Genomic DNA, 16,358 nt, shown 5'->3' with positions numbered 1-16,358 from the left:
TAGATGCTACGACATTTCTTCCTTCTGTTGGATGTCTACCTCCTTTCCAGCTGCCCTGAAAACTCAGACCTCACAACCCCAGCCAAGCCCTTCTGCTCCGACCCTTCCACCCGGGCTTGTCCTCATATGCACAACGTCTTTAACACTGCAGAATAGTTAAATCCAAGCGATATGTATTTTAGCAAAAGCTTCTTTTCCAAGATGGCTGAGGTTTTGCCCTCCTGGGTTAGCAGCCTGGTTGGCAGGTGTCTTAATAAAATGCACATCAGTGGGAGGGAGAGAAAGATGGGTGTGTGGGTGAGTTCTTTGTCATTTTGAGGGCAGACATGAAAGTTACTATCAGAATGGTAAAGGGAGCCACTCACAGACCTAAGGCAGGCACCCCTGGTTAAAATTTCTCAGAGCTTGGCAGGCCGACACGGGCAGATCAGGAGGTCAGGAGATCGAGACCATCCTGGCTAACATGGTGAAAATCCATCTCTATTAAAAAAACAAAAAATTAGCCTGGCGTGGTGGCACTTGCCATCCAGCTACTTGGGAGGCTGAGGCAAGAGAATCGCTTGAACCCAGGAGGCAGAGGTTGCAGTGAGCTGAGATCACACCACTGTACTCCCACCTGGGCAACAGAGTGAGATTCCATCTCAAAAAAAAAAAAAAAAAAAATTCTCGGAGCATCCAAATGCTCTAGGCCCCACCAGCAGTCAGTTGGCCACCGCCCTGGGTCCCAGCTACAGCCAGGAGATGTGACCCCTGCCACGGAGCAGGTGGATGCCAGGGGTGGGGAGGTCTGACCTTCCATGCTTCTCTCGTTTCAGACTGTTCTGCGATGACCACAGCAAGGTACCGGCCCACCTGGGACCTGGCCCTCGACCCGCTGGTGTCTTGCAAGCTCTGTCTTGGGGAGTACCCAGTGGAGCAGATGACAACCATAGCCCAGTGCCAATGCATCTTCTGTACTCTGGTTGGTCTTTTTGGATAAAATATATGTTGCATTGATTTTGGGATGAGCTTTTTGCTTTCGTTTGCAGAGACACTAGGCAAACCTTTGGACTCAATTTTGCCTGCCAGTGGAGGCTTCTTGTTGAGGCCTTCACACAGTTCTAGGAAGAATTATTCTGTTAGGCAGGCAGGCTCCCAGAGTGGAAGATTTCCATTACAGTTGCTTGTGGTGCAAAAGCAATCGGTTAAACAGAATTTTAGAAGCTCGTGATAACAATTCACAAAACTTATCATAGGGCATATTCTCCTTACTACACAGCAAAAGCTTCCACACCTTATATCAAATGTATTTTGATAGTCACGTGTCTGAAGTATGGCAGTGCTAAGCTAGTGATTGTGTGGAGTTAGAATATTCCGTCCTCAGTGTCATCTTTCCCTGGCTTAGTGCTAAACTAGAATATAGATATTTTAAAATCACATTTAATATTTATTATGATGTAGCCAACATTCTTTTGGGGCCAGATGATCCTTCAGGGCTTAATGAATATGGGGACTTCTAAGTCAAGAATTTGGGGTTTGGGTCAAACTCAAACCCCAGATTTTATCTATTGGAAAAGATAAATGAGTGTGTGAGGTTTACTCATAGTTAATCTCATTGAATTTTGCATGTTTTTTCTGTCCATTTAAGGAATGAAAAAAGAAAATGAGGCATAGAAGCCAGAAGTAGGATGGTAGTTGCCCCGGGGTCTGCAGGGAATGGGGAGACGTAGGTCAAAGGGTGTGAAGTTGCAGTTATATAGGTTGAATAAGTTCTAGAGACCTAATGTACAGCATGACAGTTATAGTTAATCATGCTGTTTTGCATACTTGAAATCTTCTGTGAGGATAGATCTTAAGTATTCTCACTACACACACACAAATTGGTAACTATGTGAGATGATGGATATTTAATTAGCTTGATGGTTTTACAGTGTAGTATACAAAAAATGTGTATCAAAACTTCACATTGTTCACTTTTAGTATAAAATGGCAGTCTTTATCAATTATAACTGAATAAAGCTGAAAAATAAAAGACAATGTTTATCATTTTAAAAAGTACAGAAAAGAAAAATGAAAAACTGTCTTCAAAAAAAGAAGTTGCTTCTGAATTTAACTGCTGTTGTATGTGGATGGTGTAGACGGCTTCCCTGTGGGTTTTTCAAATGCCTGGATTATAATCTGTCACTCGAACAGTCACTGACCCGTTCATCTTTCTTGCATAGCTTTCAGACTTGATTTCATTTGCGCCTCATGATGTCCTTGGTATGTAGGCACAGCAAATATTTTTATCTTTGTTTTATAGATAAGGAGAGGGAGCTTTACAGACATTTATGTCTATGTCTTCTGTTTCTTGTTTATGCTAGATTCAGCCTTTCTTAAGGGTAGAGGAATTTCTGGCCCATTCTCTATCCACCTAGCACCTAGTTTAGTGCAGGACCCAGAAGAGCTGACCAGTAAAAGCTCACGGATTGAAATGAAGTGTATTGATCTCAGTACTGTAGTTGCCATCCAAGAAATGTGCCTCATTAAAGCTCCGGGAAGATAGCTCCAACCTGGAGGAAAGGAAGTTGCTTTTGACATGTTTCTGAGATGGAGAAGGATAGAAGGGAGATGATCTCCATCCTGTTAACACCATGAGTGGGGCTTGTTGTCATTTCTAGATGGGTTAGGACGGTAGAACCCATCAAGATGAATTCAATAATCAGCTTCACACAAAATCACCTCCTCTTGCCTGAAAGGACATCTTCCCAGCTGATGGAATGGCTCCCCCTCTGCCAAAACTGTCTGTTGGGTGGGGGTGGGGGGGCGCGTTTGTGGTCTCTGCAGTCGCCTGCCTGCTGTCAGAGGCCATGGCTTGTGTTCTTACCCTTGAAATAGTTTCTTCTCCCTGGCCTTTTTGCTGAGGCCTTCATTTTTGTTATTGTTGTTTTAGTTTTCTATTTCTAGAGAATTGTAGTAAAAACAAATAAGACACTCGAACTGAGACCAAAAGCCTAACTGAAGTCAGTGATGTGAAGGAAGAAGCTGGCACTGTGTTCTCCGAAAGAGGCTGCTGGGGACACCAAAACACAGTGACGCTGCTGTGATTTTTTTTCACAACTATTTACCAAAATTTAAGATGTTGAAAATAGTTCCACCTCTGCCCGTAGCTCGCTGTAGCGTGAAGAGAAGGAAGCACCTGTGTGTTGAAGATTGAGAAGGGGAGAGGTGTCGGGGTGCCCTGATCTTTTCGGTGGCGCCTTTGCCTCTGCGTGGGCTGCAGGTCGCCTCAAGCTGGGGGCAGGGCATGGGGAGGAGCCCCGAGTCTGAGGCCAGAGGAGTTGCAACTGTCCTTTTCTGTGGGGTGCAGACATGGGAAGGAAGAAAATTAAGACTAAAAAGAGGCACTCTTAAAAGAAAAACAAACAGTTACTACAAAATTACAGTAAAGTGCTGAAGTAAGTTTATCTTAAGGAGTCCAGGGCTGGAGGGAAAAGCGCGGCATTTGGAGTCAGGTGTCCCGGAGCTGAAATGCCAGCTCTATTTCTGCCCTGAGCAGGCCTCGTTTACCCCATCTGTATAATGGAGATAAAAATAGTTTACCTCGAAGTTCACATGGAAGAACGTGTGAAGTCATGTGGTAGGCAGTCAGCAGCCCTAGTTCTTTCTCATTTTGCTTCTAAGTTTGGGGTTAGAACTGCAGGAGTAAAAACAGAGTTTGGGCAGCTCTCCCTAAATGTCTGCTGAAGAACATTTATCTCAAGAGATGCACTCAGAAGTGATTTGTGTGGTTCAGTGGGTTTGCTAACGACGGACGCCACATCCCTGCCCACATCCTCCACCACCACCACGGCATCCTGGGTGCCCAAGAGCAGGGTGAATGTACCGAGACATCTGCAGTCAAAGACGTACTGTCCGCTTCCCTGTGTTTCTTAAATGTATTTCAGCACGAAAGGGACTTCCCTAGCAGTTGCTAATACGGCACTCCCCTGAGGCAGGTTCTCCAGGGCTTTCCTTGCTTGCAGGATACCTGGTGGTTTCTTTATGATTCTCTGGAGGTCACAAGAGCCTGTGCGTGGGGCCTGTTCACACGTTCCAGGTGCTGTGCTAGGCCTTGGGAGCTTGGGGGTGATGAGCTACCAGATATCTTAAATTGTTCCATTTGGATTAGTGTGAAATCTAACTTTTGAAGGCCAAATGTAAACCTGAACATTTGTGTTCAAAATAGTGACATGTAAGTATCACCAACAAATTCTGTGCTGGACACTGGCCAGATAAAGATAAAAATGTCACTTTTTGCCCAGGCACAGTGGTTCATGCCTGTAATCCCAGCACTTTGGGAGGTTGAGGTGGGAGGATTGTTTGAGCTCAGGAGCCTGAGAGCAACATAGTGAGACCTTGTCTCTACAAAATATAAAAAAATTAGCGGGGCATGGTGGCAGACACCTGTGGCCCCAGCTACTCAGGATGCTGAGGCAGGAAGATTGTTCAAGCCCAGGAGGTCGAGGCCACAGTGAACCATGCTTACACCACTGCGCTCCAGCCTGGGCAGCAGAGCAAGACCCTGTCTCAAAAACAAACAAACCAACCAAATGTAACATTGAGTAGACAGAATCTTTCCCACGCAATGCATAACTATAATAAAAGCGACTCTTAGTTGTTTAAATAAAAAGTTGGGACCAGATGGTTGGTTGAGTTGTGTGGTTGAACATTGCAATGGAATATAGGTTCAGATCTCTGTTCTGCCTCTGCTACCTGCTAACTGTGTGATTTGCAGCAAGCTTCCTAACTTCTCTAAGCCTTGGTTTATTCATCTCGAAAATATGATCGACCTCATGAATAAATTAAATGTGATAATGTGTATAAAGGATTGGACAGTAGCATGCCTGGTGGTAAATAATACAATATTATTTACTTTTTTTCCTATGTATTTGCAAGGTCATTCACCTGGTATGCTGCAGAAAAGCTACATGTAAACCCTAAGCTTCTGATTAGGTAACTTATTGGGAAATAAGTGGCATTTCCTCACCTAGAAATTAAGCTGATTTGAGGGATGGTCTTCCTTTGCACATCTTTATGTCCCTGTTAGCTTTGCATTATGTGTACTGCACATAGTGGGTGCTTTTTCATGTACATAGTGGATATTTATTTAATTTTTCATCCATTTTCGAACACCTGGCTTGTGCCAGGTACCCTGGATGTGTAGGTAAGCCATAATCCCCGCCCCCTCTGATCCCTTGCACAGCGGGAGATGCAGGTGTGGGCTGCGATCGTTTGGGGCTTTAAGGGCTATATTTGCAGTGTGGATAGTGGGTTACAGCACAGAGAGAACAGTGAATTCTACCAGAAGTACCCAGGAAGGCTTCAGGGGCATTTGAACTATCTCCTTGAGAGAGCATGAACGGATAGAGCCACCATAGTGGGACCAGCGAAGGAAAGAGGGTGTTGGGGCACGATGGGTCCAGATGGAGAGGACTCTGCTGAGGTTTCTACTAGTCTAAAGCTCAGCAGAGATGTACGGTAACGCACCACATCACCATGTTTTGCTTAATGATAGACAACATATATAATGGTGGTCCCATACTATTATAGTGGAGCTGAAAAATTCATTCTGCCTTGTATTTACTATTCTATACCTTTTTATCATTATTTTAGAGTGTACTACTACTTATGAAAAAATAAGTGAGGTGTAAAAGAGCCTGAGACAGCTCCTTTAGGAGGCATTCAGAAGAAGGCATTGTTGTTAGTATCATATGAGATGACAGCTCCATGGTGTTACTGCCCCTGAAGAACTTCTAGTGGGAGAAGATGTGGAGGTGGAAGCCAGTAACATGGATGATCCTGACCCTGTGTAGGTCTAGGCTAATGTGTTTGTGTCTTAGTTTTTAACAAAAAAAGTTTAAAAAAAAAAAATTAAAAATAGAATAAAGCTTACAGCATAAGGATATTAAATATACATATACACACGCACATATATATGTACAAATATATATGTATATATATATGTGTTTTCGGTTTTCCACACTGAGCCATCCTAAACTACAGGGCTTCCATGTTTCTCAGCTCTTCAAACATCTGGGGCTTAAACTTACCATAGCATTTCACATACTGTGTGGTGGTTGTATTCACTGATCTGTAACTTCCACTAAAGGAGCTTTTTAAGAGAAGGGGATTTCTTGTGTTCTGCTTTTTCATAAATGTTGGCACATAGTGGCCCTCCAAAAAAATGTTGATGCTCAGACCTTACATACTTGAGTTCTAAGTGGCTTCAGGCAGGTAAGAGTGAGGTGGTTCTCTTTCTAGTCTTATTTTTACAATTGCAGCTGCTGTTGCTGTGGTTTTATCTCTGTGTTTTCTATGAGATGTATCTGAGAAATCATAGGGTCATCAGATTAAGAAGAAACTAAATATCTTACCCTGTGGTATTGGCCTGCCCTGGGAAGAGTGAATGCTGGGAAATAGTTTTCAAACTGTCCTTCAGCTCAAGGCCCCTCTGTTCAAATGAACAGTCAAATGAAAGTCTACATGAAAGCCTAGTATATGTAGAATGGTTGAAACCAGGCTTGCTCTTTCAGTGTGGAGTTTAGGCACCAGGAGGCTGACTAATCATGTCTGCTCTACAGGCTGGCTCCTAGGGGTTCCGAGGACTGTGGTTGGGCTTCCCAGGCCTCTCTTCTGGGGTCTGAGAGGTTCAGAGATGCATGAATCCAGCCAGCAGAGTTGCCTCTCCTAAGCGGAGGGCATCCTTTTAGTCTTGGTTTTTCAGATGGGGAGAAGGCTGACTTGGAGGGTGGGCTGACTTTAGGATGCAAAGGATGAGTTCCAGGGCTATTGCAAAGAGCTTCAGCTTCCAGTTGCCAGATGCCTGCAAAGTAAAGAGCTGCCTCTGCAAGTCTGTTTCATGTTCCCAGAACACGGAACGGCTTCCTAACCTCCTTTGTCTTAAGACCAGCAACTATGCCCCTCAGATTCCCTGCTCACAACTCACAGGCTACAACCAGAGTCTTCTTCATTTTTATCCGTGATTCTTAGAGTCCTTCTAAAACTGTAGCTTATTGCTTCATCTCACTTCTCATCAAAACCTGTGAAATAGGCAGGATTCTCCATCTCATGGGAGGACGCTGCAGCTCGGAGACATGAAGAGGCCTGTCCTGGGGTGAGGTGCTTGCTGGAAAGCCTGACTCAGGTGCACCTGCTCCTTGCATAGCTGCCACTCCTTTTTTTTTTTTTTTTTTTTTAAACTTGTAGTATTGATGAGCTGAAGTGCTGTTAGAGAATTTCACAAACCCTGATTTATACACACACACAAAGTGGTTTTCTCGGTGGCATCTTTCCTTTCATGGAAAGCATTTTTTCCTAGTGTTGCCCCTGAAATCATGACAGCTCTGTTCCATCCCAGTCTAAAGCCCAGAGCCCAACAATCTCTGTTACCCAGATCTCTGTTAGCTCAGAACCTCCATGAAGCAGAACAGCTTGATGAGGATCTGGAGTTGTCAGAGTTCCTGCACATTAATCTTGGCAGAGGACTTCACTCAGAGCCCAGGGATGCTGTAGTTATAACTTTTTCTAACTTGATGTTTGTTTTTCCTAATCAAGAGTCTGAAAAACTAAAATGTGGAGGATGAGCAATTCTCTACACGATTAACAGGAAATGACACTTTGTAACCTGACGACACAGGATAAGTGGCAAGCCAGAACATCGCAGCCTGTGCTGCAAAATGCTCCCAGGACACTGACACGTGTGTCACCAGGACCTGTGTTTTGGGAAGGGACACCCGCCTCCTCAGTGTCAGAGGGCAGGAGAGGGTAAGGGCCCTGTGACTCCTGCGTCCGATGCCTGTACTGGCCTCAGAGGAGAGTTGTGGCCCCACTACCCCAACCCTTGCTGGTCTTCGCAGGTCGGTCCTGGTACCTCATACCCCAGCCCCTTCACTGCCTCCTTCTCTCACTGGGACCTCTGGGACCAGGCTGGCAGCCCCTCTCCTCTCTCCATGGCCACTTACTGAAAGCCTCCCATCCTCGCTTCCCTGTCCGTGGCCTGCCAGTCCAACAATATTCTCTGAAATAGACACTAATGTAAGTGGGACTCCTTACCCTCTTCCACCCTCTGACATTGAGGAGGTGGGTGTCCCTTCTCAAAACACAGGTCCTGGTGACAAGCATGGGCCTATACCATGAAGTAGGCTGTCTCTGCACTAGACATTTGGTGTCTATTAAGGGTCCTTGAGAAAATGCTGATTCCTGTTATTGGCTTTGCTCAGAAAATAAGCCAAGGGATGAAGGGCCACTCCGGAAGCCTTTGCACACCCTGCCCCAGTTAAGGTCAGAGAGTGCCTTCCCTCCGTCTCAGAACACTGCCCCTTCTTCCTACCTGGGAAGGATCCTTGGGATCTGCTTTCTCTCCCCATTTTGTGGATTTGACTCTTCACCCCAAAACCCTCCTGAGTGCTTTCTTCCAGGAGGCCTGTCCAGGACCGACAGCAGGTAGCCTCATCAACCCTGCCCCAATATTGGCAGGATCCCTATCAGTCTCCCCAGCCCTTTCTTAGACAAGCAATAAAGAGCAGACAAATAAAACTTTCGGTTTCACGATGGGCTGGAATGATCTTCAGTTGTCTGGAAAATTCAGATCTTCCCAACAGAGGCTGAATTAAGAAAGTGTCACACGGTTACAACTGAACCCTCTGCTGTTACACATTCTGAGCAGTAGCACGCCTACTCACATTGTCTCACACTCGGCTCTCAAGCCCTCTGTGCATGTGTCCCCTTCTGCGCAGGTCTTCTTAAATGTGCACACACTCGATTTCACAGACACACTCATTGCAGCTCCAGTAGGAGTCTGACCCAGGGATCATCCTGCCTCAGCTTTTAAGCACCCTCAGTATAGTACACTTGCCAAGCCATGGTATGCCTTTCACCCAATGTCACAGCCTTGGTGCAGAGTACATAAATATTTGTTGAAGGGACAGAGAGATCGAGTCTCTGCCTGTTCCTGCCTCATGTTGGTGGTGTTTATGTGCACACCCTGCTACCACACTGCCTCTGTTCTGTTCCACTGGGAGGTCTTCGTGATGAAGCCGTGGCTGGGTGAAATATGCATTTTTGCTCCTCTGTGAATCCGGGTTTTCATATTCAACAGATAGAACAAACGGGCCGCGCTGCCCACACCACTGCTTCTCTTGCAACTTGTTTGGAAGCTGAGGCTGCAGGAGCGAGCTCCTTGCTAAGGAGGGAACACGCATTCTCTGCGAGATCTTCCCTCTCCGCCAGCCCAGCACTGCCTCCAGAGGTGAGGGGAAGGCAGCTGGACAGTTCACTAGTCCCTGTGAGAAAGTGGAGAGCACAGCCTCCACGTCAGTGTCTTCCCCTGGTGGCTGACGAGGGGGAGGATACGCCCAGTGGCGTCCCTAGAGAGCCAGATCTTCCTGGCTGTCACCCCAGTCTCGCCCTGCCTCTGGCTCCCTGGGCTCAGTCTTCAGATCCTATCACAGCCTCTTTGGCTGCCACCCAGACCTCAGGACAGGCAACTGTGAGAACAAAGAGTGACCTTCCTCCTTTTTGGCAGCGGGTGCATGGTCACATGTGCAAGCCTCCTCAAGAACGTCCAGCTTCTGGTGGCTTTTGTAGACCGTAGCATAGCTGCAGGCCCAGCTACAAGTTGTGCCCTGTCCCTTTACCCTCCAGCTGTCCCCTCACAAACACCTCCCCGAATCCCTACTGACACAGTGGCCTGATGGAGAACCGATGGCCTGACCTGTCGCACTGGCCTCCCTGCCCTGAGTGGGTTCTTATCAAGCAGCTGTGGATGACACAGGCCCCCTCCCGAAGCAGTGCGATTTCCACTGCCCACAGGAGTGAGCCCTGCGCTCCGCTCAACACTGCTGCTGCCTCCCGGCCAACCGTACCCGTGCTTCCCTGTCCCCCCGGGCCAGATGCTGTTCCTGAGCACACCCCTTCTGGTGGAGCCTGCTTCTCTTTCTCCTGACTGCTGTTTTTCTTGGACAAACTCAACACTGGAAGGGGCAGTCTCTTCCCTGTATAAGGAGATGGAATAAACAGCCTCTGCCTCCAGCCCTGCGCCCATATCTTGCTCCTGAGACCTCTGGATAGCCAGGGAGCCAGGGTTCTGGGCATCCTCCTGGCCTCCATGCCAGGTTCCTGCATGCCTTCCCACAAAAGCAGGTGCTCGGTGCTAACTGCTGAGTGAACTTGAGAATCCCAGATAAGTGACAGCCTTGCTACTGCTAACTTCCCACCTGGAGTTCTTGAAAGAGAGCATTTCACATGAAATCATTCCATCCACATCTTCACTGAGCATCTGCAGCCACCAGCCACCGTGTGAGGGCCTGTGAGGGCTGCACAGGGCCACAGAGGCCTTACCCCTGGCCTTATCTACACTGCAGGAGATGAGGTGTGCACTCACCCTCCACATGAGTGACAGGGGGCCCATACACAGTGTGCATGCTGGAAGACTCTTTGACGATGGAAATTGTGCATGGGCAGAATGAGGTTAAGTAGGTGGAGGATACTGAAGGGGTAAGAAGAACTAGTATTTGCCGGGGCCCTACTTTATATAGGGCAGAATCCACCCTTCCAGCAAGGATGCCACCTGCAAAGCAGGATCATCTTCTTGCTCTGCAGCTGAAGGGACTTAGTCTTAGATACCTTAGGAGAAAGGCGGTGCAGGGGAGCAGCACGCCGATCGCGACCTGAAGCAGCTGATCACGAGCGCCTGCCTCCTGTGCGCCACCCAAAGCTGTGGCGAGAGCACGGGAGACGGCGGGTCTAAAGGCTCGACAGAAGCAAGAACTCATGTAGATGAGAGCGTTCATTTTATGCATAAAGTCTGGGTTTTTGTTTTTTTTCCCAAGAACTTTATAAAAGCAAACTTTATAATTGGAACTCTTCAGCTTGTGAGCGAAGTCACGTTCCCAAATCCTTGAGGAAAGTGATCCTTGCCAGAACACATACTGTGCAGCTTGCTGGGCAGTTCGCTCCAGGTTCCCAGGGCCACCCGGTGAGAGCTGCCAGGGGGATTCCCATGAGGCTGTCCTCAGAAGCGAAGGTGTGCGGGGGGTCGTGCCTCCAGCCTGCTTAACCACAGCCAGGTATTGCCAGGTGTCTGGCTACTCTGTGGGTGTTCTACTCATCTCTGTGTCCTTCCATCCACCCTCTATCTGCATGGCTTTGATTCATCTTTTGCTATTTGCCAGCACTCTGTTAGGTATGGGGAATAGAAAGATAAATAATTAATAGATCTCGCTTTCAAAGAATTCACCATCGACTAGAGGAGAAACATAAACAGACCATGGATTATTGATGGCTCTAGAAAGGCTGAGAGAAACCCTTGCAGAGTGTCTGAGCAGTATGCCAGAGCACCACTGTCTCCAGGGCACTGGAGCTGTGGAGTGATTGTCTTTCTGTCCGCCAAGCTTATCCCACAGTATTAGGAAGGGGAGGCACAGGGAGACGAAGGTCCCTGCTAGACCAACATATCTGCACAGTGGGTGAGCTGTAATTTCAAGGCAGCCTTGTGATTCTAGGGTCTTTGCTCCCAACCACTGTTTGCGGGACTCTTGCTGCTTCAGTCTGGACCTGCCTGCATGTAATGCTTGTGTTCATAAATCGTGGATCCCAGATAAGCACCTTTGAGCACAGTTTCTGGGCATTATCTCCTGCTTGTAGGGTCATCAGTAGCCAACAGGCCTTCGTGTGAAAAAGCAGACAAGAATCAGACTTGCTGTAGTTTTAGGCGAGGCAGATATTTCTCCATGGCCGCTTCTCCTTGGCAGGAAACTTGTGACGCACCGGAGGTATATTAGCAAATCAGCAGTGCTGTCTCCTCATCAGGTTTCAAAGAGTTGGAAACCAAAGTGGAAAATGAAATTCCTGGAACATTCTGTGGCTTACCCCCCTTTCTTCCCTCTGTGTGGCTGATGCCTTTTTTCCTGTAATGCTTTTGACCCTCTGGCCAACTTTTCTTCTCTGGGAAGCTTTCCCTGATCCCCCCCAGGTGGGACCCCTGCTCTCTACCCATATACTGGCCTGTTAGAGCCTCCCTGTCCCCTTGAAGTGGCCCCATGAGAGCACGGAGCACAGTGCATTGTGATGATGATCTCTGCACGCCTCTTTCCCCCACACTGGGCTGTGTGGGTCTTGATCGCATTTGCAGCCTTGCAAATGAGTCATTGCATTTGCAGCAGCTTGAACATATAAAGGAGATGTTCTTGGGGTTGACTGACACTATGCCCCTTTAAAGTACGTACAATTCCTGGTCTATAAAAAAAGTTTATGAGGTAAACAGAAAATACGTATTGAATGATTGCTTTTGAAAGAGTTCTTTTTTTAAAAAAATAAATTTTATTGCATGTATTTGAGGTTTACAACGTAGTATTATGGGATACATATAGATAATACAATGGTCACATAGCAAAGCAGCCCAGCATATTCATCATCTCACACGGTTGCTTTTTACGGTGATGAGCAGCTAAAATCTCACCTAACAACAATCCCCGATACGATACAATTGTATTAAAGGTAGTCCTCATGTTGTATGTTAGGTCTCTAAACTGGCTCATCTAAAAGTTTTCAATTGAGGAGTAAGTATGCAAAAAATTTAAAACAGACAAACATAAAACCTCACCAGCCTTGGAACCAGCCACACGTGGGTTTGAGTCCTAGTGCTTCTACTTGAGCTGTTGTCAACGTCTCTGAGCCTTGATTTTCTCATCTGTCGTGTGAGCCTGGTAACACACCATATGCCTTTTGTGCATGTTTACTGAGCTAACATAGGTAATGTGATTCATACAGAATCTAGGACTTAGAAAGCATTTGACTACTATAATGAGTGCAATAGTAGGAAAATGTGTCAGTATCTGCTTTTAGGCTGTTTTACAGAAGTTTCTCTGTTTACCTATTTTTGTGCTCATGTCAAGACATCTTTTTGCAATTAGAATGAAAACCATAGCTTGTGAGTCATGACCCACTTTATATCTGGAAGAAAGCTGGGCTTGTTTTTGATGGATGCAAGGTCAGGCGCTTGGAACCTCGTCTCTTTTTATATAGTGAACACATTGCTATTCCCAGAACATAATCCTTTTGCAAATTGCACAGATAGCTGCATCCTGATGACACATAATGTTCACTCTTGGGTAGCTTCGAAACCCAGACATGACTCACTACTTGTTGCATACGGGTGTACGCTTCATGCTGGTTTTAATTGTTGTATTTTGCTTCCTAGAAGAGTCACGTTCTATCATTACATGCTGATCTGCACAATATTCTGAGAGTCTCCAGCATCGTATATTGGTTTAAGGCATTCCAGTATCCTCCAGAGACCCAGTTTAGACAAACTTCATAATAGAAAGTAAAATAATGATCTTGTTGCTAAGGTTTTGGGATTTTTAAATGCCTATAACTGTAAGAGACATATCACATAAGTAGACAAAAAAGAGACAACAGCCACTATTTACGTAGCTGGTGCTGTCTACCAGGAATTACGCCAGGTGCTTTTATAGATTACTGTCACAAAAGTGCAGGGAGATGGGCATTCTGATTTTGTTGTCAAGGGAGCTGTTGCCCAAACTCTGACTTGAGGGACAAGGATTGGTTGAGCCTGTCTGGCTCTGAAGCCTACAGTCTTTCTCCCTTGTCATGTGGCACCCAGTCATAAACAGAAAGTTCCACTGATCTGCCAACTGTCCAGCTCATTGTTACAATGGTTCACCACTCTAGTAGTCCACAGCGCCACCGCCACTTAACATGTCGGCAGATGCTGCCCAGAACCAGGCTGCAGCCCTGCTGGAGGCTGGGTGTGACTCCTGTCTTGCTCATCCTCTGCCTCTCCCTTGTTCTGAGAAAAGCCTTTGCATTGGTTTTAATGAATTCATCTCTGAAAATTCTGCCATCTGGAGTCTCACATAGAACTCCAAGCCTGGACTCGTCCATACTCACTACTCTGGGAACTGTCTTCCTAAACCTTAGGTTGGCAAAATGTAGATTATCTGTGTAAACCTCAGTTCAGTGCCACTGCAATCATCAGAGCCCAGGCAGATCAAAAGAACGCAGACTGGAACACAGGGTTCAATGTGGAGCCACCAACATTGTAATTTGCACTTGAAGTTGTAGCTCTTGAGAAAAGCTTTGGGAAGTAGCTCTTTCTGAGGATGACCTTGATTTTTATTTTTTAAAGAAATTGCAATCTGGAGTCTTCAATGAATGAAATACTCTATTTTGCTAGGATGGGGAGAATTACCAGTTTAGATCAAATTATTCTTTCTATATGAAGCATATACTCTTTTCTATGTATTCTTCTAAACTTTTTCCCTTGCCTGAGATTCTTACAACTCCACTGTGAGGTAGGTTAAACCACCGTAAATTGCAGAGCAGGAAAATAAGGATGGTAGAGAGAGATTAACAGACTTGTTCTAAACATGGAGGTAGAAGGAATTGCAGTTGGATTTCCGTTTAGACCCATTCATTAGTAATGATCATGCATTCTTGTAATAAAGTGGATTATACATTTTTGCGGGGAGGTATCAGCCTAGCAAACATAGCTTATGGATTTTTCTTGATTAATTGCAATTATATTTTAATAACGGTATTGTAATATTATATATTATTGCTAATATGAACTTTAAATGTACTGGGACTGTGATTGAAGTTGATTTGGGGATGCCATTGTGGGATTTTACATCATTTTCTATGCTCTTTGAGTTCTTATATAAGCTCTACATCTAGCTTCTCTTGGTAGTGAGCCTAGCTGGCAAAGGCCATGTTGTTTCTTCTCATTGCTGTTTATAATACGCTTTTCAGGGAAACACTAGATTTCTCAGACTAGTAGACTTTGTAAAGCAGGAGTGAACACCACAGATTCTTTTATGTTAACTCTGCTTCGTTTCCTTCACTTCCTCTTGTTTGACTTACTTCAGGCTTGAAGCAGGGCCTCCAAGTAGGTAAGGTAGATAGTGAGTAATTGCCAGGTAAGCGAGGCACCCTGAGTGAGGAATGCCAAATACAGTTGGGTCCTCAGCAGGGAGAACGTGAGCATTTTGGCTGAGCAAGCTTGGGTTCACATCGAGGCTCCGGGTACTGTCTGGAAGTTGGCAGCTTCCTTCTTTGCTGACTCAGTTTTCACATATGAAAAATGGAACAGTCATACCTTTCTTGTAAAAATGCTCTACGGCCTCAATGAAACACTGGGAGATAAAATATGGAATGCAGTGGCTGCATCTCATAGGCGTTTGAGAAATATTACCTCCCAGCCTCCCTGGTAGTCTTTCTTCTTGCTTTTAGAATTCTTGGCTCTTGTGTTTGCTGAGGTGCTGTGCGGGGATCTAACCCATAGCCTTAGCTTTGTGATTGAGCATACAGTCCCTGGCACAGAATGGGTACCCCATAAATAGTTATTGAATGAATAAAACCTCGAAACCTCAAATTTGTGGGTTGCTGTGGGCTAGACAGTGAAAATTATTAAACTGTAATGCAACGATGTGCCTGGTCCTTTTTTTAATGCATCATGATTTCTTCAGCATTAAGGAGGTAAAGATGTTTATAGACCCTTCTCTGTTTTTCTTTCAGTGCCTGAAACAGTATGTTGAGCTCTTGATCAAAGAAGGATTAGAAACCGCAATTAGCTGCCCAGATGCTGCCTGCCCTAAACAGGGCCACCTACAGGAGAACGAGGCATGTGCAATTGAACAGACGGGGCTGTTTGATGTGCTCTAGCGTGCACAGCTGAACTTGTCAGAATAACGTGGGTTTTGTTTGGGTGTACATTGCATCGTATTGTAGCCCTCAGCTTGTTATCTTTCTTGTTTGCATTTTTTTCCCTTAGATTGAGTGCATGGTTGCAGCTGAAATTATGCAAAGATATAAAAAGCTACAATTTGAAAGAGGTAGGTGCCTGATATGTCTGCCAGTTGTGCTTCGTGTAATGTATGAATGTGGATAATTTTGTGGGGAGTTCTTTTGGTAGATATGGTTATACAGCATTTGATAGGAGTTAAAAAGTTGATGTAAACTAAACTTCTGAAATTAAACTGACATTCTGGATTCTCTGAACAGCTCACAGTTTGAAGACCTTGTCTAGTGATCTATTTGGTAGCAGGAAGAATTTATGGAACACAATTTGTTTATAGGGATTTATAGGCTCCTGGGGGAGGTTTAAAGATGATGGCTCTCATGAGATATTAGATTTCAGCCAGCTTAAGGCTAAGAGGTTGAGGGTTAAACTCTTGGGCTGGCCCAGAATTTAAAAAATGCAAAGTCACAGAGGGAAGTCATGAGGGTAGGCGTAGCAGAAATTACAGTAACCCCCGTCGTAACAACAGTCCAACGGTAGGTGTCCTGTCTGCACTTACTCACCACTGGACACAGGCCTAGATAGTAGGTGCTAAATG

The 16,358-nt window shown here is 45.6% G+C and overlaps 1 protein-coding gene across 6 annotated transcripts in view; it reads left to right on the top strand.

The window, feature by feature from the left end:
- Positions 1-16,358, top strand: part of RNF144A (ring finger protein 144A) — a 155,602-nt gene that overhangs the window by 76,775 nt on the left and 62,469 nt on the right. For 5 of the 6 annotated variants that reach the window (XM_033176632.1, XM_033176634.1, XM_033176636.1 and 2 more), the window contains 3 exons: positions 816-961; positions 15,538-15,642; positions 15,794-15,854. In XM_033176632.1, the coding sequence (XP_033032523.1) occupies positions 827-961; positions 15,538-15,642; positions 15,794-15,854 (301 nt within the window). In that variant the 5' untranslated portion in view covers positions 816-826. The remainder of the gene's footprint in view (positions 1-815; positions 962-15,537; positions 15,643-15,793; positions 15,855-16,358) is intronic. The other variant, XM_033176637.1, reaches the window with a different exon arrangement.

Source organism: Trachypithecus francoisi, unplaced genomic scaffold (genome assembly GCF_009764315.1).
Source record: "Trachypithecus francoisi isolate TF-2019V2 unplaced genomic scaffold, Tfra_2.0 Lachesis_group17, whole genome shotgun sequence".
Taxonomy (NCBI): Eukaryota; Metazoa; Chordata; class Mammalia; order Primates; family Cercopithecidae; genus Trachypithecus; species Trachypithecus francoisi.
This window is presented reverse-complemented; position numbering and strand designations above follow the sequence as displayed.